This window comes from Rhamphochromis sp. 'chilingali' (genome assembly GCF_963969265.1).
Source record: "Rhamphochromis sp. 'chilingali' genome assembly, chromosome: 15".
In the NCBI taxonomy this organism is placed as follows: Eukaryota; Metazoa; Chordata; class Actinopteri; order Cichliformes; family Cichlidae; genus Rhamphochromis; species Rhamphochromis sp. 'chilingali'.
In genome coordinates this window covers 11,367,490-11,395,244 of record NC_137942.1, presented here as the reverse complement: position 1 = coordinate 11,395,244, position 27,755 = coordinate 11,367,490, and the positions used below count along the sequence as shown (strand labels likewise).

General features: G+C 42.0%; 1 protein-coding gene across 1 annotated transcript; it reads right to left on the bottom strand.

Moving 5' to 3' along the window:
• Positions 1–169: 169 nt before the first annotated feature.
• On the bottom strand, positions 170–27,696 carry notch3 (notch receptor 3). Its single transcript, XM_080904660.1, has 33 exons — positions 27,434–27,696; positions 26,402–26,474; positions 16,847–16,989; positions 16,415–16,750; positions 15,706–15,828; positions 15,383–15,616; positions 15,147–15,302; positions 14,822–15,007; positions 13,590–13,703; positions 12,046–12,159; positions 10,874–11,107; positions 10,496–10,606; positions 10,214–10,406; positions 9,883–10,028; positions 9,424–9,657; positions 9,177–9,329; positions 8,821–9,049; positions 8,491–8,692; positions 8,227–8,383; positions 7,948–8,132; positions 7,710–7,842; positions 6,941–7,198; positions 6,721–6,833; positions 6,086–6,612; positions 5,677–5,991; positions 5,447–5,586; positions 5,140–5,362; positions 4,903–4,993; positions 4,595–4,763; positions 4,155–4,459; positions 3,879–4,026; positions 3,677–3,774; positions 170–3,574 (listed from the first exon to the last, which is right to left on the bottom strand). Exons 1-33 carry the CDS (start codon positions 27,492–27,494, stop codon positions 2,084–2,086), a joined length of 7,395 nt encoding a protein of 2,464 aa, XP_080760786.1. The 5' UTR covers positions 27,495–27,696; the 3' UTR covers positions 170–2,083.
• Between the last annotated feature and the right edge of the window lie 59 nt (positions 27,697–27,755).

The window sequence follows — 27,755 nt, the reverse complement described above, 5'->3', positions numbered from 1 at the left end:
TATGTTTGGATAATTCAGTAACAGTGCCATCACATAGTTTGTCTAGCATAGCAACTCGAACAGGAGGTATCCAAAACTTTGATGTAAAAAGAGTGGACATTTGTACATTAACATTAAATTTATGTTAACTGTTAACTAACGTGTAAAAAAAATCAGTCACAGCCTCAGCTTGAAATAATGCTAAATGAAGTACATTTTATTTTTGTCCTTTTAGTACACAACAATCATTTTAGAAACAATATTTCTCAAGCAATGATCTACCCAGAACAAACATATTTACAAACAGAACTTGAGAGATTGAAATGTACAAAACACTTAGTGCGGCCTGGTAGAGAAATTGTAAAACAAGTTATATATAAAAATAAACAAATAAACAGCCAAAAAACTGTTTTCATTTTAAGTAAGATGTGAACTGGACTGTGAACATGTTTCTCAGGTCTGGCAGAACAGTATCTGATTCTATAATGAACAGAATAAACAATAAATGAAAGATATAATAAGTCTATGACACACTAAAGTGGTGGCCAACTTATTTCTGTTCATGTTGTCACAAAATAAACATGCGAAACGTACTTTTGTAAAATTCTACTATTATTATCTGACTTTATGTTGAAATGCCCACAAAATGTTAAGGATGTCACAATGAAATAAAAGACTTGGTCAACTCTCGGTTAGCTAAATGACAGTGTCATCTCAGAATTTAGCAAAAAAGTTATAGGGAACAACACTACATGGTAGTGTTTTTTTCCTTGGGTCTATTTTAACATTCATCTTAAGATGCAACCACATAGCCCCTGGACTGATACTACTGTAGATGCAGGGGCACTATCCCACTGCATGCCATAAAACACCTCCCTGAGGAGTGACAGGGCATAAGCAGTTACAACCCAGTAGCCACGCCTTCATGCTGACCACTACATCACAAGGTGAGAGTGCCACCGAGATCTTAACTGCTGCAAATAGTCCATTTAGTCTGCTCAGGGACATCACAAGCTTAACAAATTCTGCTAGTCTGTGTTCTGTTCTGTGCTGGATCCCACTGAGTGGTGCAGAATCCAGACTCAATAAGACCAGCAACATGGAGGAATGTTTTGCAGGGAAGACTAAAGAAAATAGCAGCTGATACAAGCAAAGCTTAGCATATCTGAAATGGTGTTTAAAAAAAATATACAGAATATAAAGCAAAGTAAAACATAACGGCAGTGAGCGGCTGATTTTATAGGCAAAACAGTTCTGTTTGAAACATATTTCTTTTAACGTGAATATAAACATGCCTTAAAACTGAAGCTATCAAGGTTGGCAGTACATATACTTCAGTGTCAGTAAGAAGCTACAAATGGAAGCATTAACTAAAACTTTACTCTGTTGACCTCATTTTGAAAGGTGATAAAGAAAATTACCATGGATTAAATGCCACCCATATATTATAAATATCCATTTTAATCATTTTGTACCGGACCCACACTTGCTCTATTGGGCTGGTCGTTTGAAGTGCTTTAGAGACACTTATCTACATTCTTGTTCATAATACTAATATGGAAAACCACAAATCAGCTGAAGATATCACAATTGCAGGGCAATTTTTGAAATGTTTTTGTTTTTCATTTCAATCTGTTTTTAATCTTGGGGTGACACTTTATATGAGAAGCTAGGACAGAGAAAAAGAACTAAAAAGTAGTTTAGATAGATAAAGACAATAAATAAAAATAAATGAATTCCCTTCAGCATTTCACTTTTCCTCTTATCTACTTTTAAATGTTTGTTAGTTTTTAGGAATGTCCCAAGTCTTTGAAATGAAAGACTTGGTTTTCTTCATATACTTTTTTTTATAATAAAAAACAAGTCCATCTGTGACAGAATTACTTCATTAAATTGTCTGCTGTTTTTTCAGACAACACACATATCCCTTTACTTTTTTTCTCTGCAAAATCGACCAGCAGACAATCCTCGTGATAAGCAGTCAATCCAAATCCAATGAAAATCTTGGAAACAGGCTGACACATAAAAACACAGACAGACCCCAAGAGCCAGTCCTCAAATTCTTTCACCCTTGGTCCATTTTCAAGCAGAGGCTATATGATCTTCATGCAAAAACTTGCATCTTGCCATTGGCCTCTGGAATTTGAGTAATTTGGGTCTGGGCAGGGACAGCAACTGCTGGGCTGGGTGTGGAATCCGACCAATCGGAGACGCAGTGAGGAGAAGGACTGGACCAGTGCTCAGGAGACTCTGGAGACGGTGTCAGGTAAGGGTGCTCACTGGGCAAATGAGGGTAATGCTTGGGTGTGGCATCCATTGTGGATGAATAGCTGTGCTGGGAGGGAGGGGTAGGGTAATCCTCCTTTCCTGCCATGCTACCACTAGGCTGGGAGGGGAGCGCCTGAGCTGGCTGAGCTGCTGATGTGGCTGCCTGGGGGACCTGAGCAGGAGGCTGTGGCTGGGAGGACTGCTGAGGCATCTGCTGCTGCTGGAAGAAGGCTGGTGGGGCCTGTGATGTCTGGGGTGTTGGTGGGGCGGAAGCCATGCTTTGCTGGTTGGTAATGTTGTGATTCATGAGCTGTTGCTGTGGTTGCTGCTGTTGCTGCTGCTGTTGCTCAGCAATCAAAGGCAGCTTTACGGGGCTTATAGTGGGTGTGGAGGTAACAGGTGTTGGCTGCAGCATGGGATTACGGTAGATCTGCTGTTGGTGCATCAGCATGCCCTGTTGCTGCATGGCTGGACTCTGGGGGTGCATGCCTGCCTGGCTGCTCTGCACAATATTCACTACCTGTTGACCACATTGGGATGAAGGGGGCATGCGATTGTGCCAATCAAAGGGCACGCTGACAGGACTGACCATGCCCATATTTAGCCCCATCTGGCTTGAATTCAGCACATAGCCATGGTTGATATCTGATGTCATAGAGACGCGTCCCTGCAAGGACATTCCTCCACTTCCTAGATCATTGAGTTGGGCTAGAGACACTGCAAAGGGGCCACCTCCCTCTAACATGCTGCCATGTACCATCGGGGTGTTTGGGACAGACACTGATGGGTGGAAAAGCCCTGGTGACTGCATGGCGACTGGAGACGTGGGGTTGGTGATGTAGCCAGCATTGCTAGCTCCCCCATGAGGTGAGTCCAGTGAGTCAACTGGGGACAGAGTAACTGAGCTCTCCAGTAAGGCACTCTGCATGTCCAGGGTTAGCTTCTTATTGCGGGCCTTCACTGACTCCTTCAGGCTAGCGGCATGCTGGCCTCCCAGGCTAGAACCTTTGGCCCCAGGCCGACGGTTTTTCTTACCCTGTGGGGTGTTCTTCAGATTAGGTAGAAAAGCGCTGGGAGGACACATAAGAGGAGACAAGGTGTGTCCCCCAGTGAGGTGGTGACCTGCTCCGCCATGGCCCTGGGGGCTCCTCACTGTGTTATATTCATCAAGAAGCTGTACAATGTCATGATGCATACGCTCTTGAGCAATGTCTCTTGGCAGCCTGTCCATATGGTCTGTGATTTCTCTGTTTGCAAAGTGAGCCAGCAACACCTTCACAGCATGACAGCTGCCCTCACGGGCTGCAAGAAACAGTGGGGTTTCCTCCTGAAAAAAGAAATAAAATTAACAGAGATTGTTAGATACAAACACGTATAAAGGTGCAGTTGTGAAAAAGTGTCTTAAAAACAATATAGAAGAATGACATACCTTAAGATCTTGCATATCTTTGTTTGCACCATTCTTGAGCAAGGCAATAGTGGCATCCACATTGTTGACGGCAGCAGCCCAGTGCAAGGCAGATTTACCTAAGACACAACAAACAATTCAAATTAAGAGAAATGATTTCAGTATAATGAATGCATTGGGAATGCATGCATTAGGACATGTGTGATAAATGGCACATACTTACCCAACTCATCAACTGCATTAACATCTGCATGGCACGTGATGAGCTCCTCTACCATGCCCTCTACTGCCAGCCGTGCAGCCAAGATTAGTGCTGTTGATCCGTCGTACATACGTGAGTCAAGATCCGTGGCTCGGTTTCTGATCAGAATCTAGAAGTGTGTGACAGATAAAATTTTAAATTTTAATTTATAAACAATTGAAATGTGCAAGAAATGTGCTACAGTATTCCAATCACATTCCGATGTAGCATATCAAATAACCAGTATGTGTTGATTACCTGGAAGACACCCTGTGCATCTGCAGCTACAGCAGCATGTAATGGGGTGCGTCCCGTGTTGTCCTGAGCATTGGCATCTGCTCCAGCATCCAGCAGCCTCTTGGCAGCATCAGCACGTGCGTAGCGAGCAGCCAGGTGAAGGGCTGTCTCACCAGTGCGGTCTGTTTGGGCTGCAAGGGATGCACCCTGGTAGATTAGGTCAGAGATGATGTTGGCAGAACACTCTTCATTCTCCTCCTCGTCTGCTACCTCAGACTCTAAGCCACCTCCACAGAATGATGCCAGCATCAGAGGTGTAAAACCATCTGTTAGGAGATGAAAACAGGCGTGCGTGAGTTAATGTCTATTTGGTTGCTGAATTATACTGTAAGAGGAAAGTATAAAAGTTATTTGCAAATGACAGTTTCAATTTGAAAACTTTACTTGATATCACTACCAACCTGGGCCTCGGACATTAACATCCATGCAGTCACTTTCAAATTCTCCTTGGGGTGGAGTGAGGGGCATGGTGGGAGGCACACGGATATCTGCAGCTGCAAGGTGATGCTGTGTCCACTGTCTGCAGTCCACTGTATCTTCAGCGTCTGAAAGCATACTTGGCTCCTCAACCTGAAATTACAGGAAAAGATTAAAAAAAGAGACAGAAAACATTTTAAATGCAAGTGGCTTAAAAACATACACACACAGACACACATACACACTCTTGTGCTTCTGTTTATGTAAACTGCAAAACACTTGCAAAACTGACCTTGAGCCTTTTTGGTTCTGGGCAGTCTGTATCTATCCACTGGTCACTATGATCTCCGAGGAGAGATTCTTCCACAGTTTTTGGCATGTGCCTGTTGGCAGATGAATAACAATGTAAATCCAAGAGGGGTAATATTTAATTAAAAAATGAAAGCACTTCAATTCAATTCAATTCAATTTTTATTATATACTCCCAAAATACAACAATACTTGCCTCAAGGCACTTATCATAACTTACTTCATTCCCAGAGCATCCTGGCCCACAGGTTCTCTGCGGTTTTTGTTGCTGCTGGGCTCCTTCTTGAGGAAGAAGCCTTCAGGGAACCACAGGGTGCTGTGCTCTCTTTTTCTGCGAGCAATTAGCATGCCTATGATAAGGATGACTAAAAGAAAAACAGAAGCTATCCCCACCACCATCAGATAGAAGGGTAATTCAACAATAGTGCCATTGATTTTTTCACCTGTGGGGAGAAGGAAAGACATAATTACACATTTGTAACTTATTAGTTGTAGTTCATTTGTGCATAATAAGTATCCCTACTCACCACGGACTTCTTTGAGGGGGTAGGGGAACTGGAGCCCTTCTACTGCTGACAGAGCTCCAAGGTACTCTGCAGCACTGTCAGCTGTTAAGAAGCAGTCCTCCGTGCATAAGCGGTTGTCTATTTCTACATAGACTATCGAGCTACAGAAACAGCAGAGAAGCAAGAGTTTAGTGTAATGTACAATCTACAGGAAAGGCTTAGGCTTTTATTTTACTGTATGCCTGACTGACCCAATGACTTCCAGTTCCCGCTTCATGCGTGCGCTTTCGCGGGTGTAGGGTTGGATCATAGCTTTTCCATTGCTGTCTAGCCTGAAACGGACTGAAGTGCGTAGGATAGCACTTAATTTCTGCAGAAAAACTGTCCCGGTGCGAAGAAGCTCCTCTGGAGGCATTAGAACAACCAAAACCAAGACGTTCTCAGCAAGTTTTTCTGCAACTTTCGTTGCACAGTCCAGGCCATCCCAACCACACTCTTCTGTGTTGCAGCCCTGGTCACATTTTCCATCAGCATAGTGGTCGATGCAATAGGCTTCATATATTGGACTGGAGATGATATAAACAGAAGGTTAAGCACGTGAAATTTTCTCAGTTCTGTAAATACTGGCGAGTATCCTTTAAACTGAAAATTTAAACTCACTTGCAAACTTTCTCCTTAGTTTTGCAGTCAAAGTTGTCATACAGACAGTCAGCGTTGTTACAGGACTTGTCACACTGGCTATTGTTGAAGACACGCCAGCAGTGTGGGTCTCCACATTTATCCCAGGGCTTCATCGCTAGAGAGCAGTCACCGCCGTCCCAGTGACAAGGCAATGAATTACATTGTTTGTCACAAAAACCATCTGCAGCTTTGGCATCACAGTCTGCCAGAGGGCATGAGGGGACTGGAGGGACAGTGGTTCTGCTGTGCTCACATCGTCTGCCCTTCCATCCACTGAGACACTGACAGTTGAAAAATGGGAAGCTGGTCTCTTCAGTGCATAGTCCTCCATTGCGGCAGGGCATGGCTGAGCACCCATCATTGCTGCGATGCTGACACTGGGGTCCACCATAACCTGGTAGACATGTGCAACGAGCCCCTCTTAGGGTAAGTGAACAGCTACCTCCGTTGTAGCAGGATAGCTCCCGACAGGACATGCTTCTTTCACAGTTAGGCCCTGCATAACCCTAAGAGAGACATAATTTTTGGAGGTTGATATATGAACCTTTAAATCAAGAATGCTGTAATTTAAAAACTAGGAGGCCAAATTACAAGCTTTTCATATTTACACTTACAAGTTGGCATGTGCAGGTGTATCCCTGAGAAGAGCTGCTAGTTATTGAACAGACTCCTCCATTCTGACAAGGCTGAGACTCACACACACTGAACCTACTCTGACACCTCCGACCTAAAAAACAAGGTATAGTTAGTAAAGTTATACATTTGGTCAACAACAACAACAAAAAAGCACGATGAAGGTTCATGGAGAATGGGAATTGTTCATAGGTGTCTAACCTGTGAAGCCGGGCTTGCAGACACATTGGTAGTCATTGGGCAACTGTATGCAATCAAGACTGTTGGAAGGAATGCAGGGCTGAGAGAGACACTCATTTATGTCTCCTTCACATCTTTCTCCTGTGAAACCAGGGGGACAGTTGCAGCGATATCCACCTACTCTGTCCACACAGGTGCCATTGTTTAGGCACTTAGGAGGCGCATTGCGTAGCCTTGGGTGTGGAGCACAGTCATCTTCGTTGATCTCACAGAGAACACCTTTAAAAGGACAGGGTAATTATAAACTCTTCGTATACATGAGATATTTATTTTGTTGTTTTTAAAATAAACTGCAAACACCGGCGAGCATTATTTGAAGTGGGTTTAATAACATATTGCAATATGGAGAAACACGTTCCAGTCAAACACCTAAGCAGATGGGCGTGGTTCGCTCATGTCTTATATGACTTGACCAAACTCACAGACAAAGAAAATTCCTCCACACATCATGTGAGTCTATACCTTCAGCTCAGCTCATCCTTGAAAACCTTCCCCCTAACATGGAAACTACGACTTTACATGCAGCGCCTGGATGCCTTCTACTCTACAATAGGCCCTCTGTGAAGGTGCAATAAACATGAGGCCCACTTGTGATAACATTCTACATGCATACAACTAAGTGAGAAAGTGATATTGCTATTACCAAAGTGATCCATACATAAGAAAAGAAATCTGCCACCAAAGTATTCACTAGTAAGCATAGGGTTTTGTTTTACATGTGCTTACATACCCAGGGTGCCAGGGGGACAGGAGCAGATATAGTGTCCCACCAAATCAATGCAAGTGCCTCCATTCTGGCAGGGATGAGACTGGCACTCGTTGATTTCTATCTCGCAGTCCTTTCCGGTATAACCTGGCATACACTGTAATGACACAACAATTAATGTTTGAAAGCAAAAAAGAAACCCAGACTGTTTTGAAATCTGACAATTAAAAGGAAAAGAACATGTTAAAACAAAGAAACTTACATCACACTGGTATCCTCCCACATATCCCCTGCAGGTGGCGCCATTGCGGCAAGGTTTGTCTTCACAATGATCCACTTGATTTTCGCAATAGCTTCCAGTGTAGTCATTAGGACATTTGCAATAGTGAGTATTCCCGGTATTAACACAGTGACCACCATGGTGGCATAGTTCATCCGTCTGGAGCCCTAATAACATAGATTTGTGAGCAAAGTTTACATCAGTAACTTAGTCACAAACGCAGACAGAGGTTACATCAAATTGTACCCAACATTAAAATACCTCTTTGGCGGGCAGCAGCTTCACAGGAGACTCTAGGGATGTCACAGTAACGGCCAGACCAGCCATCAGTACATTCACAGATGAATGAGGCATCCTTTTGACGGCAGCGTCCTCCATTATGACATGGAGATGCGCGCCTGCACCAATCAACTGGCGTCTATGTAAGGAAGAGAGCGACTGAATTTAGAATTTATTTGTTTTATTTGTGTATGACAATTAAAGTCCTAAACGTGAAATTTCAGGGGTGCATTTAAATATTTGTACCTGACAACGGTTGCCAGTATAGCCCTTGGGGCAAGAGCAACGGAATGACTCCAGGGCATCCTGACAAATGCCTCCATTGAGGCAGGGCTGGGAGTCACACTCATTGACTTCATACTGGCAGTGGGACCCGGTGAAGCCAGAGCGACAAGTACAGGAATATCCATTGATTTTATCTGTGCATGTCCCCCCATTGAAGCAAGAGCTGTGGACATGTGTGAAAATGTAAGCTTGTACTTCATTTTACCTAAAAATTAATTTTATATTCACTTTATGTTGTATTGTATAGCTAGATTATTTTTTTGAGTACATGATATAGCTCCAGATACACACCTTTCAGTACAATCAGGGATGTTTGTTTCGCAGTGGATGCCAGTAAACCCAGGCATACAGGTACAGGTGTAGGAGTTAACATAATCTGTGCAAGTGCCTCCATTTTTGCAAGGGGAACTTTGGCATTCATTGATCTCTACAGAACAATGAGACCCTGTAAAGCCTGGCAGACAGCTACAGTGGAAGAAGTTCACACCATCTGTACAGGAACCTCCACTTAGGCAGGGATCTAAAAGCAAAAGAGAAGAAAACAGCTTTGGGCAAATACAGTACCTGCACATGAATTTGGCATTTTATTTATTAGTAACAGTCATTTAATAATTATATGATAACTATAAGTGTAAACAGCAACTCACTAGGTGAACAGTCATTGATGTCTGTTTCGCAGGTTAGCCCAGTATATCCTGCTCTGCAAGAGCACACAAACCCTCCGAGCGTGTTAGCGCAAGTCCCACGGTTTTTGCAGGGGTTTGAGATACATTCATTCACATCTCTGTTACACAGCTGACCTGTAAAGGAAGCGTTTCACAAGATATAGCTGTAAGCTTCCAATTAGACTATCTATGCTAAGCACTGAGATGACTGAATACAAAATTTGCGAACCTTGCCACCCTGGTGGGCATTTGCATTGATAACCCATGTAATCTGGTGTGTGGATGCAGGCAGCATGATTGGCACAGGGATTAGGAGAGCAAGGAGTAAGGACTTCAGCACAAGTGGGTCCACTGTAAGGAAGCTCACACAGGCAAGTGAAACTTGCCACGCCATCTACACAAGTGCCCTTGTTCAGACAGGGACTGGACTCACATTCATTGATGTTCACCTGGCAGAGGTTACCTGTCAAAGGACAAAGGAGACGAATATATGTATGGATTAGCATATTTTTATGTACCACTAGGGGGAGGTAGACAATTGCCATAGCCTAAGATGAAAATTCATGGAGGACATCAGATATGTTTAGCTATTTCTTCTCTGCTGCATGTGCTATACGTGTGTATTCTGCTCTTTCTACTGAACATTTTAAGGTTGATGGTGTGTTTGGCTACTTTGATGCCCTCTCACCTCTGAAGCCTTGGCGACACTTGCAGGTGAAACCATTGAGTTGATCAATGCATGTGCCAGCATTCTGGCAGGGACTTGGCAGACAGTCGTTCCTGTCCAGGTCACAGTTCTTTCCCACCCATCCCGGCTCACAGTCACAGCGGTAACTGGAAATACCAGAGAACAGTTAATAAGCCAAAAATGTTCAGTTTGTAAGAATGAAATAACATTGACCTGATGTATAAGTTATAGGATTAACCACAGTCTTGGATGGAGCCCATTTCAAGATTATGTTTCCTATGTGCCCATCTGAATCACTTTAAAGTTTAAAAAAGCTGTTAAATGTATATACCCATTAATGTCATCCCTGCATGAGCCATGGACGCATGGGCCACTGCCACACTCATCCACCTGAGAGTAGCAGTAAGGAGGCTTAAAGCCATCAGGACACAGGCAGTGAAATCCATTCTCTTCATCTATACATTTTCCTCCATTCCTGCAGGGGCTAGATGCACACTCATCTATTTCCACATTACATTTGGGACCTGCAAGAGAAATGTTATACATAATTAGAGTTCTTTGTCAACATTTTCAGTGAGGATTTATTCACACTGTTATTTTCACAAGACCTTACCAGTGAAGCCAGGTTTGCAAACACAGTCATAGCGATTAATGCCATCTTTGCAGATGCCATAGTCACATGGGTTGCTGGCACAGTCATCAAAGTTTATCTCGCAGTTTGTACCTGGGTGCAAAAAGAACTTTTATATTAAGACTGTAGACATTTTAACAATTTTAACAATGCAGAAAATCTTTCATTACATTTCAGAACAAAATTCTATATACATTCTTTATAATAAAGTATACTAAAGAGTCTAATTCTATAGCATTTTATATATTGTCACAGCATTATTGTTATGTTGAAGAGCAACGGCATTAATAAAGGGAATAAATCAATGGCTTGAGTTAACAAAGTACAAGTACATGATACGTTGTGGGATTTTTCTCTTACCCGAGGTTCCATGTTGGCACTGGCAGATGTACTTGTTGACCTGGTCCATACACTTGCCCCCATTCTGACAAGGGTTGCTGTGGCACTCATTTAATTGATTCTCACAGCGATACCCTGTGTAACCAGGTTCACAGTTACAGGTGTAGCTGGCAATGCCATCAATGCAGGTACCATGGTGACATGGGTCGGGCTGACAGTTGTTGATGTTACTTTCACAAAGTATGCCCTCATAACCTATAGAGGGGAAAAAATTCATTAAGAATAAATTAATATTCTGAATTAAAAAGTACATTAAGAATTAAGAATAAGAAGTGCTTTTATATATATATACATATATATGTGTGTGTGTGTCTGTGTGCGAATGTTAAATGTTCCTCTTTCTCTTTAGCATAACAGTTTTTTGTTTAACTTTCTCTCTCTTTTTTCCATGTTTTGTATGCTTGCTTTTTCATAAAAGCTTCTACAGTTGGGCTTTTGACCACTGTGGTTTCCATATCAACGGTGTCTGTGTAACAGACAAGAAACTTGGTGTGTGTGGTATGTGTTTAGAGCAATGCTGAGATGGGCAAAGGACTAAAGAAGGGCCCTACACAGGCCTCCCAGTCTTGCTATTGTTCTCAGAGTTGGAGGGAACAATAGACTGCACCACGTCAAACAGGGCCACTTCACTCAACAGAAGGGGCCCAAAAACACAAGGAACACCAAGCAGCTGGCCACTGAAACAATGACCGTGCTCCTCAGTAAGCACAGGTCCAAACAAACATATTAAATATCAACATATAGCTACAGTCAAGCTTTACATACAGACTTTGAGAGAAGCTTTACACGTTGAATGCTTTTGTAACACAAACATAACTAAATGTTAAAGAATTAAAGTTAAAAATGCAGCATAAGGTGTTGTAAGGGGGTTTAAAGATGAACAGATGTCAGGGTAATGACCAAGCCTCTTTTCTTGGCAACTGCTGGTCCTCAGTGACCCCATGGTCCTGAGAGCCGACGAGGGAAAGAGGGGGATTAGGGGCCTCAAGTCAGTCTGTTTCATCAGCAGACACCCAGAGAAACTCCCCATAACACAGAATGCTTAACAAAGGCCTGAACAACTGGTTAAGGCTCATCTGCTATTTTGTCTTTGGCTCTTCTGCTTAACAATTGTTAAGTAATGAAGCGCTTACCTTCAGCACAGCGGCACTCAAACCCATTGGGCCGATCGTAGCATTTTGCTCCATTCTGACAAGGCGTGCTGGCGCACTCGTCTATGTCTATTTGACACATGGTACCCGTAAACCCTGGGACATGCAAACACAGAGGTTAAAGGTCAGAGAGAAGGTCCAGCGAAAGGGTCCATGCTAAGGTCAGAGGGCAGATCTTCTCTCCGAAGAAGGGCGGAGGTCTTTGACTGGCTAAGGTAGGGTCTGAGACCTCGACTTGTTAAAGACAAACTATCTATGCACTTGGACCAGGTTAGAGCTGACAGAATGCAATAGAAAGCCTGTGACCTTGAAGATTTTTCAGAGGAGAGACTCATAATCAAATGATACATCAATATATTATTATCAAATGGTATGGAATATCAGGACATGGACAAGCAACGTATCCATCTTCAGCTCAACTAAATTTTGACACATTTTGTGCATGAAAATGCTTATATATACACTGAAAGATTATGAACTGCAGCGCATATAATTAATATTAACAGTTGACAGAGGTTCAAAAACAACAAGAACAACAATAATAATAATAATAATAATAATAACAACAACTAGCTTGAATAGTCTGAGAAACTGGGCAAGCTTGAAATCACTGGGCACAGTGCCCAGACAGGGGTGAATTGGTGCATTGGTAACACACTGCTCAGTTGATTAACAGTGTCAGGACGGTCTGTGTGTTGATGCTTAGCCTGGTAAAGGGGGTGCTGGAGGAGGCGGTGGGATTGTTTTTTCTTTTAGGGGAGCTCCGCCAGCTCAATAGCTAGATGGGGGGCGGAGGGGGGACGTCTGTCCCAGATGTAAATTGCGAACCTGGAAAAGAATCTCATTAGTGGGACTGCTGTCCCCCGCCCCCCCACCACCACCATGAGGGCAAGATGAGGGAGGCTGCTGTCCCTTCTACATTCCATAGAGGAGGGAAGGGTCACAATGGTGCCTTTGTTCAGGCAAGGGGATAGGCAGACTTTTGGGCCTGGCTTTTTATATGAGTGCTGGCTCTAAATACCAGCAGGCAAAAGTAGTGAGGCTGACCCTCCCTCCACTAGTCCTGGGGACATTTAAACTTTGGCTTTCTGCTTTTACTAATGCTGTCAGTGTATTGCAGGTGTTAACCAACATATTCTCACTCCCAAGCCTTTATCACTGTTCTCTGCAAAGCACGGTAGTGCTCCAGAAAAATCAGCTTGCCAAATAAGAAGTAAATTAAAGTAAAAAATATAGATATCAAAAATACAATTTTAGCATTAGAAAGCTGGAAATGAGTCAGTGGTGTAATTCATAGGACTTTGACCCAAAATACAATAGTTTGCAATCAGACTTTTAATTTTTTAGTATCCAAATGCTTTTTGGCTTAACTACTTGAGTTGTTTTTGCATATGATAATAGGTCAAAAAAATTAATCACATGGTAAAAGATTATTACTTGTTAAAGGTATTTAATATTTTCAAATCTGTCCTCCAGTTTGTTAGTTGCCATTGTGTCTGAAAAAAAGCAATTCAAAACAATTTTACCTGGCTGGCATGTGCACGTGAAACCATTGACCATATCCCGACATATCCCATCATTCACGCATGGGTTACTCTCGCAGTCATCCACATCAGTCTCGCAGTATGTGCCCACGTAGCCTGGAAGACAGAAGTGTTCTTCTTTTTAGAACTTTTTTATTGCTTTTAAACCTGTTTCTCACTTTGGAGTACGGGTCAGTTCAAGCCAACATGGTGTGTACATAATTCTGTGTATTGTGTAGGAACTTTTTTACTTGTGATCGTTTTACACTTGCTTTTGCTAAACCACGGCATCCAATTCCACTGAACTGAAATCGCCACGCACTACTGTCCATAGAGCTTTGCTCCTCCTTGGCTCAGTGTCCCATTCAGCAGATGCATGTTATGCTTTTTACTTTAGGTCCTTCATTGAGGTGAAACAGAATGTGAGTCAGAGTCTTGCTCCTGTGGTGAGGCTAGCGTGGAATCAGAAATAATCAGTAGCACCACATGAGCTTTGCCAGGCTGACTGATGATGAGGAGGGTGAGGAGGAAGGCCCTGTCTCTGGAGGGGGGAGGGGGACAGGCTCTGGGAAAGAGCCTCTTTCCCTCTCTGTGTATATGAGGGGTGCAAAGTGGAGCACAGAGGGGCCCTATTGTTCCACTCCATTCCCACCACTCTACCACTCATTAGTATTCACAGCACACTCCTCCCCCTAACTGCTCGCCCTCTCTCACATCCAGTCCTATAGACCCAACTCCCGGCTCTAATTTGTATAGCTCCCAAAACCCCAGCATGCATGTAGAACTGTGCATGAGAGTTTCACTGTGTTTTTTGTCCCAGAGTGTCAAAACTATCACTCAGTCCAAACCAATACTCCATTTGGTGGTACAGTGCACTGAGGATGGAGAGGTGCCTCCATATAGCCAGTGTTTAGGGAAATACATTACATAACCTTCTACACTGGCAGTATGGTGGCATTATATATTGTGTTTCTTTCGAAGTACAAGTTTTCAAAAGTATCTTTTGGTCAAAAGTGATTCTCTTGGATGATAAATCTGTGTTGTGCCAGAGTTTGAGTTTTAAAAAGCTGTTTTTAAAGTATATTTAAAAAAAAATTAAGCTCACCTAAAACCTGAGTGCAGGATGTGAAATTGCAACAATAATTTATGTAAGCATAGTTAGTTTATTAAAAATAAAAAAAGAAGTGATTTTTCTCTTTATCATAATGGAGTGGCCATACAAAATGTCTTTGTACCTGGCATGCAGATGCAGGTGAACTCTCCAATCCGGTCAAGACAAGTGGCATCATTCTGGCAGGGCATGGACAAGCATTCATTGATGTCAATCTCACAACGTGGGCCGGCATATCCCCGGCCACATTGACACTGGAAAGACCCCTCTGTGTTCACACATTTTCCAAAATGCTCACATGGGTTTGCACCTGTTGGTAGAAGGCAAAGGATTAGAATATGGAACACATTCAGAATAAAAATAGATACAACAACACAGCATACACAGCATATAACAACAGGACCTGGATTTGGCAAGAAAAAAAACAAGCCAAAAAAAAGCAGACTTGCCAATTGAGCATTCATCCATGTCCTGGTTGCAGGCACCCCCTACAAAGCCAGCAGGACAGGTACAAATGGCACGGCCATTAAGAGGGTTGGTGTCACACACTGCTCCCTCATTGCAAGGGTTGCTTACACATGCATCATCAAGGTGGCATAGCAAACCTGTGGATAAAACACATATATCAACAATTTATCATACAGGATTAAAAGGGCCAAATAGGCAGATAGAAAAGCCCACTTACCTGTCTTTCCAACTGGGCACTCGCAGAAAAAGGATGCTACACGGTCATGACAGGTGGCGCCATTGAAGCAAACAGCTATTGCACAGTCATCAATGTTCTCACTGCAGTCATCTCCAGTCCAGCCATTGACGCAGACACAAGTATGGCCACCAATGGTGTTGAAGCAAGTACCCCCATTATGGCATGCATTGGGTTGCATTTGACACTCATTTACATCCTCAGCGCAGTATTGTCCTAGTGGGTAGGTGAAATATGGGTTTGAACATATTTTCTATGTACATGACATGTATACCTGTATTTAAAGTTAATTTGAAGAGCTATACCTGTCCATTCTGGTGGACACTGGCAGTTGTATGTATTAACTCCATCTACACATATTCCTCCATTCATGCACTTGTGACCTGGGCAGTCATCCACATTGTTCTCACAGTTGTGTCCTTCAAAACCTGAGACAAATTTAAAGACAAAAGCCTTATAGCACGCAGATACAGTGGCAAACACATCCATTTTGCAGACACTAACATTTCTGCTCATAATCTTAAATCATGTTTTGTATAACAACCCAAGGTGAGAAGCAAGATGAACAGTAAAAGGGTTCAATGGGTGTTTAATTGTTTACATGTTCCCACATAATGTCAGCAACAGCACTGACTCTTGCCTGCTTCAGAGGTCAACACCCCCCTCTGTGTTTGCTTGTTTTATAATCTCTCACAGTTTCAATGACTTCCTCTCTGGCAAAAGACATTTCCTGTCAGCTCCCAGTGGGAAACCAGAAGCCCCATAAAATAAATTCCTTCTGTTGTGACAAGAGCAGAGAAGGTTGCAGGCCGCCTGCCTCCAACTCTCCCACCAATCCATCCACCCTTAGAAGCTATTAAGAGCAGACAGGAAGCTGACATAAGACAGAGGATATAAAACACCAGCAGCAGCATTAACAGCTACGTCATCAGGCTGGGAAAATCTGATGCCCGTAGCAGTGGAGCGACCGTGTGTTTGTGTGTGTTCTACTGCTCTGCTAAAGAGAAATTGTACCTGGTAGGCAAGCACACTCATAGGAATGATCGCTGGTCTGTCGACATGTGCCCCCATTAAGGCACTGAGATGGTGCACAGGGCAAGGTGGACACCTCACATGTGCGCCCGCTGTAGCCTGGCTGGCACTGACAGCGGAAGGACCCATGGATGTTTATGCAGGTTCCACCATTGAGGCAAACACCAGGCTTGCGGCACTCGTCAATGTCATTGCGGCAGTTCTTTCCTTGGAAGCCAGGCGGACAGGAACAGTTATAATGGTTATTCCAATTGACACATCGGGCTCCGTTGGCACAGGGACTTGTCGCACAAGCATCAATGAGGGAGCAGTCTTGGCCTGGGAATCAAATAGTGAACAGAAATCAATTTGATACTTTGAATTTACTTGATAAGATCTGACGTTTCCAGTACATATGCATTCTTTTAGACATACCTCTGAACCCTCTCTGGCACACACAAGTGTACTGTGTGACACCATTGAGCACCTCGCTCTTGCATGCTGCTCCATTCTGACATTGTGATCGAAGACATGGATCCAGGTGTTGACAGAGAGGACCAATGAATCCGGGACGACATCTAAAAACACACATATAAGGATTGTTTTAGGATATTTTTTCTCATAATATATAGCACACATATTAGTAGAGCCACAAAAAAGAAAAGAAATACAATGAAAAGACAGAGTTAGGCCATGTGTGTTATTGACTTTATTAGTCGCACACTACTATTTTCAGTTGGAAAACCTAATTTTCTCAGTGTCAGCTAACATTCTCCAGTTTTTCCACACCCCAGTTCTTATTTCTGTTCCCATATATGAAAAAGAACACACCCAGAAACAGTTTGGAAATTTAACAATTGCCAACAAATACTAACATGAGGAAAAACAAGGGTTGCACACAGTGCTCTTTAACAGGATAGGAGAAACAGCTGTGGTGTTTAAATTAAACAACTAACTGTCCTCTTGATGGCTGTATTCTAAAACATGTGGTGATATCAGTTTATTCAAAACATTCATTTATTTTTTGGGTTCCATTACTTTTCATTCTGCAACTACCCTGAAGACTGGAGTCTGAGGGGTGACCTATAATTGCCTTGTCTCTATTCAAGCTGTGTAGACATTGTTTGAGCTTGACCCAAACATGCAGTACAAAGAAGCTGAGATAAATATAAAAACAGGGTTTCCAGTTGCTCTCTATGAAGCTCCTATGGGAGTTCAGGCAAGGTTTGGAGTGCTGGTAACACTACATCCACAGTGAAGCCCTTGACTGAGGACAGGAACCCTCTTCAAAGAGGCTGATGCTTATGGCTGTGAGGTGACAGCTGGGTTCTGGCCCACCCTTGGGCACTGTCATCTCTTTCAATGGAGAGAAACCCTGGGCAGGATCAAAAATGGGTTTTCATCTGTTCTCACTTACAGGATAATGCATTTTTTCATTCTTACTTTTGTATGTGCAGTCCCACTCTAAGAAAAAAGACAAAAAAGCATAAAATGCTCTCACTCCTGGCTAGGAGGCTGAGGCTGCTTTAAATTAGGCGGCAGGGAAACCGATCCAGATCTTGATTTTCTATGAAAAAGGATGCTTTGTTTCTGGCTGGTCTAGATTGGTGGAACAATAGAAAACTTAAGGTTTCTCGGTTTTGTTTAATTTTTTTTTCTCCAGCTTTCAAAAGCAATTTAAATTGTGAACTATGCATGAAAGCACACAAGAGTGTAAAAATATATTTTTAAAGTGATAGTTTGGTGCTATGTTGAATTTAATTGTTAGAAAGAGAATATAGGGAACTGACATCTTCCAACAGAACATGAGACTTCATTGGAAAGTTAAACTGAAGCCATTTGAATGCCTATGTTGAGAGACAGATTTTGCGCATTTACTACAGCTACTTTTCCTTCTCCTAAACCCCTCCTCCTCTCATGAGGCTGAGAGGTCAGATGTTAGAGGGTTCCCTGTTTGATTGTGATGATAATGTCACTCAGGCTACAGAGTGTGAGGAGGGGATGCTCCACAGGAGAGACTGTCTTTTGAAGGTGCAATTGGTAGAGAGGGAGATCAAAAGGAAACAAGAGTAGTCTGGTCCATCAAGAATGTCATGTCATATTTCCTGTAATCCCTGGTCCTTTGCTCTGAACACACAGTACTCACTCGTAATGCACTATTCTTGTTGCCATAGTAACCTCACAGATGAACAAGCAAGCTTGACACCCAACCAATCACCCCTACCCCCCAACCATGGTTCCCATGGCTATTTGTCATGGCTTGGCTGGGTTTATTTAGAGGCAAATTAACTATGTCTGGAATCTAGGGTGTCACTAAAAATGAAACACAAATGTGGAACAAAGCGGTCTTTGAAAGGACTGATGAACAAAATTGCTTTAAGAGCTGAAAGATACAACGCAGACTGACAGTCAAATTCTTCTGGAGCCATATTTGACTGCTGATGAAAACCAAAAAGCTAGAAACTTAGCAGGCGTTGTTCTCCAAAGACCATCATGACTCTATGTGGAAAGAAATCAACAACTCACTCCAGGAAGTAATGTGTCCCCAAGTGTATGTTGATATACAGATTAAAATATTTATTTGGAATTAATGTGTTTTCATCTATTAACATACAGGTATACAAGTGTATCTGTGGGTGGGCTTATAAAAGTGACGATAGTAATAACGCCTGATAAATTATTTGTCCTCCCTTTCAAATGTGCAATGAAGTAAGCAGCCAAAACACACATTCTTTTGTCTAGACCTGACTCCTTGCCAACATGCTACTCCCATAACACACAAATCAGAATGCTATCAGCGTAGAGACTGTGAGAGACATGCAACTTTTGTCCTGGTTCACACTTCATACCACTGTGAAAAGTCTGCTTATCAGGCTCTTTATAACCTTATGGATTTCACTGCCCATGGGAACAGAAGGGCAGGATCTGTGCCTTTGCGTGAGCCCAACTTTAATTGTGGCGGATGTGAAAGGCAGGTGCAGTTTGCTGTTGTGCAATGGGCCCCTGAGTCATACTTAGTGAGTGTCAACATCTGACCTTGGAGGAAGAGCGTACAGCAGATGAGGAAGAGGTCTCTGGGTGCAACAGAGAGACGGGCAGAATGAGTAATCTCTCCTTGTCAGCACATATGAAGGTTTTTGCCAGCTGCAGTACTGACACCATGCATCTGTCCACATCTGTCAGAGTACCTCTAGTTGTCTAGCATTTAGCTCCGGTGCCAGACTTTAAGCCAAAACCATTGAGCTTCTTTGCCCATGGGAAAAACTTTGTAACCAACACACACACAGTCACAAACACAAGGCATTTTAAATATCTCAGAAGGTATGCTCAACCTTAACAAATACATGCATTAACAGTTCTGCCTAACAAACACTGTTATGTGGAGGCACCACTGCAACAAAGCAAACACATGCAACAATCACTACACACCCAAACACAAAGAAAAAACAACTTACAAACAGCCTCAGGCTCTGAGGAGTGGTTGTATCATGAATGCATAAAAGAGAAGATCCACTGAGGAAATTATATAAGAAGGAAAAGAGAAATAGCAACCTTGTCAAAGGTTTAATTGAGAGCTTCAAATACAAATGATTATTAAACATCCAAAAACAAAATGGGATTCAGTCAGTGTGCTTTGATTGCAGAGTTGTTCTGTATCAAGTAACGTGATATCAAGACTAAAACCATTGGATTTATGTAAGTTCTGTCACTTGTTACTTGTGTAACACAATGCCAGTTTTCCTGGTTTCTGGGTCACTGAAGCAGGGTAACCTGAGCTCATCCTCTTCTACACAATAGCGGCAACTCAGCCAGAGGTCAAAGGGCGGCTCACCTGTGAACAAAGAGGCTGTAATCTCTGACACGGTTCGTACACACAGTCATGCTCCACAAAACAACAACTATAAAGGATTCTTCTTATCTTAGGGGGCATTTTCTAAGACAAATGGAAAGGAAGAGAAACAACTGAACTATCATGTTTTGACTTGGGACAACTTTTCAAATTCTCTGTTGCCTGAAAAAAGCTAGTCTTACGTTTTTTAACGCTTGAAGTTGGTATGACATCATATAATGAATCTATTGGAAAAGTCTTAAAACATTTCCTAATACAACTACCTCATACCCTTCCCCCTCTTTCCACAAGCAAGCAGGACCAGCTCTTCTCTTTTATGAAGAGTCCACACTGACACCACACTGCCAACAGGAGCCCATCTCCACACCCCCTCCTTCCAGCAACCTCCTCTGCTCTGCTCTCTCCAGCTTGGCTCTCCTTTTCAGCAGAGAGCCAGATTGGGGGTTGGGGAATGTTTTGTGGTCCAAATAAAAGAGCTAAAGTAGTCAGAACTTCTTTGAATGAAAGTGTTGGGGGGTGGGGGAAGATGGTAGGGGTAGGAAGGAGTGGGGGGCAGTGACCCAAACAGCTAGTCTTTCAGGCCTGGGCTGTAGCCTGGCAACAGTAACCCATAGTGAGACAGAGCTAGAGTGGGAAAAAAGGGGGGTGATGGGAGACAGGGTTTCATAAGGACAGTTGGGGCACTTCAGAAGACTGATCCTCCTACATATGCAGGTAGCTCTGAGCGCTGTGCTAAACCAATTCAGACTCATAATTAAGTACAATCATGTCCAAAAGGATGACTGTTTCACAGTCTAAAGGCCAAGGTTTGTTTCAACAATTGTTCCTAGAGACACAATGAAAGCATTGAACAGTCTAGAAGCTTTCCACAGCCCCCCCCCCCCCCCCCCCCAAACATGCATATTAAACATGTGACTAGAAAGACATTTAACTTACTCGAGGAAAAGTGTTAATTAATCTAACTAAAAAGCTGGGAGGACTAAGTGAATCCTTCTTAACTCTGATAGTCCTATCACAGTTCATACTTTATCAGTGAGAGACTATCGTGTATTATAATAATATTAATATAAATCCAGAATTCCAAGGAAATACCAGACATTTCCTTGGCAGCGAGGAAAGCACATATCCACTGTACTGAGAGAATAAATAGGTCCTGTTGCTAAGTGCTCACTAATACACTTTCCAAAAAAGTGTGTGTGTGTGTGTGGGGGAGATCTCACGCACAATTCTTGCTACCTCACACACTATCGAAACAGCTTCTAGTGTCAGTCTGAAAGAATACACCCTCACATTTTTCAAATAGCAATGCATTTGCCCAAAACCACAATGCATGAATCCTAGGGTTGAGGTCTTTCAAAGCATTCTCTATTGAACTCCACCACAAAACCCCACCCAACCACCTAAACTGAACCAGATTTTTTGGAAAACTTTGAAATTGAAAGGGCCCCATCCCAATGTTAAAGTCAAAGATAAACTACAATGACTTATCCAGTGTTTTGTTTTAATTTTGGATTAAATAGAACTACGCCAGCATCACTTAAAATTGTTCACACAAAATATCACATGGATTGACTGAGGTCAGCACAACCTCTCGCGTGCTTATTGATGTGAGGAACTGTCAAAAGTTCTTACAAGGAAAATGTTTATGTTGCCCCAAAAAGCACTGAAGATGTTAAAGAAGTGTAGAGTAATAAAATATTCAATAAAACCAACACATGGCAAAAATGCAGCAATCAAGTGCTCTTATGAAGTGGCAAAGTGTTTAAGCCCACAACACCTCAGTATTTTTAATTAAGAAAAGGTTATGGCTTAGTAAAATGCTGCCTTGCTGGAAGCAAAGTGTTTGTGGAAATTATGCTTAGTGGAAAAGTGAATGCCTTTTCCTGAATCCTTTAATGATGGACCCATCCCTTCCTCTGCTGACAGGGAGGGAGACACTGGGGAATTTTTCACTGGCAAACCTAAGTTATTCTAATCAGACCTGCCTGAGTGTCTCTTCAGAAGTCATTGTCTCCTGGATAAGAGCAAACAACCAGGCAATGAAACTTCACATCCAGGCTTATCCTTAAATAAGCTTGCAGTTCAGACATACATAGACATCAAAGAGAATAATTTGCAAATTCCAACAGGTTGTTTCAGGGGTAAAACCGACATAAATATTACTTATATGCAATGCGTAAGAAAGTGCATATGAATTTAATTTCCACATTCTCAGATAAAAGTTCCAGGTTGCAGAGTATAAGGCAATGTAGCGCAATGTATCCAAGTAATGAGAAGTGGTGGAATTAAACACAATAAAGAAAAAGATCAGAAAATGGAGAATTATGAAGTAATCAAGCTGCTTAAGCTTCTCTGATAAGACAGGATGTGTGTAGCTGGGAGGTCAGAAGGCACCACTTCCTTTGAGGGAGCCTGGGAACCACAGCTCCCAGTCTCCAGTCATGAACCACAGAAGAGAAGGGACAGCAAACCAATATGTTCCCCCTAATGGTGTAACCTCTTTGTCAGATAGCACTCATATCCTCATAGATATGAACACTATCCTCTTGAGTCATTATACTTTTCTGTGCTTTCAATTCGTCTGTAAAATGGCAAGACAATGGCTCCATCTGCCTGGCATGACAGCATGAGAGTTAAGACAGTATTTGCCTTCAAAATGGCACCATAAGAATTTAATAATCAGCCAAATCACTATGAATTCTTCAATGAGACTGCTGGAATACTCTCTGCACAGTCTCAGACAGTACTGTTTAAGGCATTCCGAAAGGGGGTAGAAGGATGAATGGATGGGAGGTAGAGACAATAACCTGAAAGCACCAGGGGGAGAGGAGGAATCTTGCTAAGCATTCCTTTCTAATCCACTATAAAGATACCAAAGAAAACACTAGCCCCAAGGTGCCGTGTACTAAGACAATAATATAATCTGTTTCTTTGCTATGGTCTGTCACTTAATATGTGCTTTGGCATGAGAGAATGCAACCACTTATTATTGAATTGGGTTCCTTTGAAAGTGTATTTCTTATCTGCTTGTATGTACTATGTATGTTTAACCCATCCAGAGAAAATCAAAAACTTCCTTATTTTTGCCTTCTATTTTGCCAAAAGTGAAACAATGTAGGCAGACAAACTCCACAGTATCTTGACATGACAAAGAGGGCAAGTCAAAGGTGCCCTCTTTATCATGCTTTAAGAGTCTGGGAGTTGCTACAGGGTCATAACAAAACACTCCCAATTTATATGATAACTCTGATACTGAAGCCAAGGGCAATCCATTTATAACACGGGTCTCAGATAGCAGAGAACTTCCATATTTATTTTCATTCAGCTTGGCAGATCAGAGGGGAAAGAGCTGGTTGTAATCTGTGATCTGCCTCTGCCCTGATAGACAGAGGATGAGTAGCTAGAGCTAGGACAGCATGCAGTGAGAGAAAGAGCAGACACAGTTGCTGTTACTGTGTTACTGTGAGAGAGGCAACATGTGCTAGAGGGACTGTGGGCTACCGGATTCATTCCTCCACAAGCTTGTCTCTCACAGTATGGGGGCGACTGACTGCTCAATGGCAGCACCTGGCCCTATGCTTTCCCTTTGTCAAGATCTGACTTCACTGGATTACCATCACAACATCCACCAGCTGTCCTATATGCAGACCCCCCGCCCACACCCTCACTCCCTCCTAGCCAGCTTCTCTCAACCCATTCCCTACCCCCAGTCCAATTCCCCCAGCTGGATCTCCTCTGAATGACACCCCCTCAATCTGCCTAATTATCTTTCCTCTGTCCATACTGCTGTAGCACTCTTCAAGCAGGGTGGAGCTGAGGGGCCAAAGGCTGTTCAACTACACTTCCTGACTGCTCACCTAGAAATTACACTTTCAGTGACACTATGAACTCTTCATTGTCAAGTTCAAAACTCTGTGGCATTGTAAGATTGTGAAGAATATTTATTGTGTATCAAAGAGAAAAGCCTTCCAAAAATTTGTACTAAACCATTTGTAGATATGCTTTTAAATATAACTTTTAATAACATTAAATTTTACTGTATTATATCAAATAGTTAGAAATAATGGAAAATGGCAGTCGGTGCCAAGATCTCGAGCTCCACACAGACAATCAACCTATTAAAACTAATAACAGTGACTGATTTTTACTGAGTGACAGAAACAACTAAAACTGGCATTACAAAGTTGGTTACCTGAGAAGGAAACCACTATAATCAGAGACATATAAAGAAACAAACAAGATTTCATGCACTTTGAAGTTATGCTGTGAAAAACAAGACAGAGGATACATTGGTTTTGGAACAGTGTCTGGAACAGTAACAATGGCAACTGTCACAGACACTGTAATACAGTCACTTGAGAATCTGTTTTCCTGTAAGAACAACAAATAGCACAGTAGCTGGACAACAAGGAAGGGCAAGTGAACTTCTCTACATGAAGTGATGTGTCCTGTTCTATGGAACAGCTTTGCTTTCTATGAAAGTGCTTTCTGCTGTTTTTCTAAATTCCTTTCAAATGCCAAAGCACATATCTGCCTCTGCATTTTGTTTCTTTCCATTCTACACTGGCCTCACATTGCTGTGGCCTTTCTTCTCTGCCTTCCTAAACCCTGTTCTAGTTCTGGTGCCAGGTTACAGCCAGGTATCTGGTGGAAGAAAGGATCTTTTCTCCTATTTTGAATCTCCTGTTTCTGTAGGCTCCCAGGGGAAGGGGTGGGGTGGCTCCACTACTCATAGGACTGGTCTGACCACTCTCATGTGGCCATGCTCCACTCCACTGCTCTCCCATATTATGGGCCTTTTTCTACATTTGATGTCCCCTTCCATTGGAAAAAACAAAACAAAAAACAAATATCTCAACCTTGTCATTCTTAATGATTTTTGGTACTCTACCAACTTAGTAATTACACATTCACCGCTCCCACATCACTAACATATGAACACACTCATATACACAACACAAAGGATCAGAGGAACAAAAAAGGCAAACACAATCCCTGTGATGTAATTACACTTAATCTGGAGATTAATACACTTAGACCAAACACTGGGAGTGTTGTGTTGATTTTCACTCATAGTAGTTCAAAGTAAATTATGTGATCGTGAAATGAAGTTTAAAAAAATCGGTCCAAATAAAATTATACATTTACCCAATAAAAACAATCCTGGCTATAGTTAATGATTGAAAAAATGTGGGTAGTGGTTACTAGTTTCACTTGCAGTTAAGTTACACATTGACTAATGTGTAATTACTTCTACTGGGAGTACAGGAACTTTATACAAGTGCAACGTAATGCACAAACATACACACAGTATATACATGTGTGGGGATGTGCTTTTGCCTTGAACAAGTCTATTCAGGGTATTGGATTAACTTAGGTCCATGCAGTATGGTAAAGTGCTACCATCTCCCATAAAAGAGTAAATTTACTGTTTTGGAAGGATACAGCTGGCAAACAAGGAGTTTCGTTTTAAAAGTATCTCCTCCATCTGACCCCCCTCAGGCATTTTTCCTGAAGTATAGGGTTTTTTTCTTTCCTTTAAAATGACCCCAGGGCAGGACACTGTAGACTATTTAACTTGACTATTGTAATAGCCTCCTCATTTGAAAAACAAAAGCTTTGACAAAAGATGCAAAACCTCTAAACTGCAGGAATAGGCAGGACATTAAGACAATTAGTTTAAAAAAAAACAATTTAAAATTTTCTAAAGCTATTTAAGGAATTTAAATAAATAGAAATTGCTTTAAAGCTGAGGCTACATTGAATAAAAAAAAAATTGAGCCAAACACACAAAGAAACGCTCCTTTGGCAATGTGCAGCAAGATGTTGTGATTTATGACTGAATGAGCTCCTTAACAGGTGCAAGAGATGAGTGTGTCGTCCATGCATTTCCAGACTTGTTGATGCTCATCTGTGCAGGTCTAATCAATTTGTTCCATCTTTCACCACTGTTATGTGGGCGTTATTATCTAGACAATAGGTAATAACAGGGGCATTTCTCGCTCCTTGTTTAAGACAGAGAAAAAACACCGGAAATCTGCCAGGTTATACACAAAACTGTTGGTTTCGAGCATTGGCAAATGGTAGCTATCGCCCTTTGCGCTGGTAGGTTTTTTAAAAAAAAAAAATGTTGCACTTACATGCATCGAGAAGGTGAATCTAGGCATGTCCCTCCATTTTCACATGGCCTGTGTTGATCCACGCAACGGATTCCTGTGGAAATCAAAGAAAGATGTTAAAAAACAACTTTAGTAGTTGTCTACAAATCATCATAACCTAATTTACATAACTAATCAAAACTCGCTGATAGTGATTTCTAGACAACAGTCCTTTGCCACTTGTTACATCTTGTAGACACACCCGCACATGTCCACTAAAAGAAGATACATTTCTGCGTTTCCTTGATAGATATGCATGCTAAAGTACCGAGTTGCTTGTGCTTAAAAAATTATTTGTTTAGGAGAGAACATGTTTTGGTATTCAGTTAAAGTTTAAACCACACATACAAAAAAAGTTAATCAAATATTCTAAATTCCTTCTGCGCACTCTGGGTTTTGTCACCTTGCCATCAGACCTTTCCCACACAGTTAAACTAACTTTCCTGCAGGTTCCGAATTTCTATGTTTATCTATACAGCAATGAGTGGTTTAATCACACGAACACCAGCTATTTTACACATGATGCGCTAACCCGAATCTGCTACAACGACCTGTTGCCGCTGTCGTGCCAAAATGTGATTGTCGGTATTTAAACCGCTGACTTGACTTATTGACCTATAATCTATCAAACACGTCTTTCCTGAATGATATTGAATCATTTTGAGGTAGTGTGTATTTCTGTTTGATTATAATGCAGAACACAAAGTGAGTACAACTATTTATAAACAACGATAATAGACATAAATACCACGTAAAAACAACGACATTTTTTTGTGAAAGACGAGAAAACAACTAAAATTCCAAATAACTACCAAATAAATAGACGAACAAAAAGGATAAAAAGAGAAACTTATTAGTACATATTAGTACTCACTGGTAGCCTAGATAATCAAGGATAACCTCATTATTTGGAACTGGACGGTGGCTCGGCTGTCCAGACAAGTCCAGTCTAGCCTACCGGTGGGTATAAATCTAAACTGTGAACTCAGGTATTAAAAGTGCAAGATGACTTACCTTCACAGACATGCATAAACAATAAAAATGACAAAAGAATCCATGGAATATTCCCTTCCATTTCGGTGGAAAAGTTTCCAGCGTTTGAAGTATTTTTTTAGTAGAAATACATCCTTTGTTAAGTTCACATGAAAAGCTCCAAAATCGATGGGTTCTTTTTCATAAAGTCAGCCGGAAAACGTAGCGTTAGATCCTAATCCCGTAATATCCTCCGCAGCTCGGCCACGGCTGCTGTGATTCTCCTCTCACCTCCTAAAACTTTTGAAAAAAGTTTTGCTTCCCGATCTGTCCCAGCGTTTGGGATTACTCCGCCTCTCCGCTC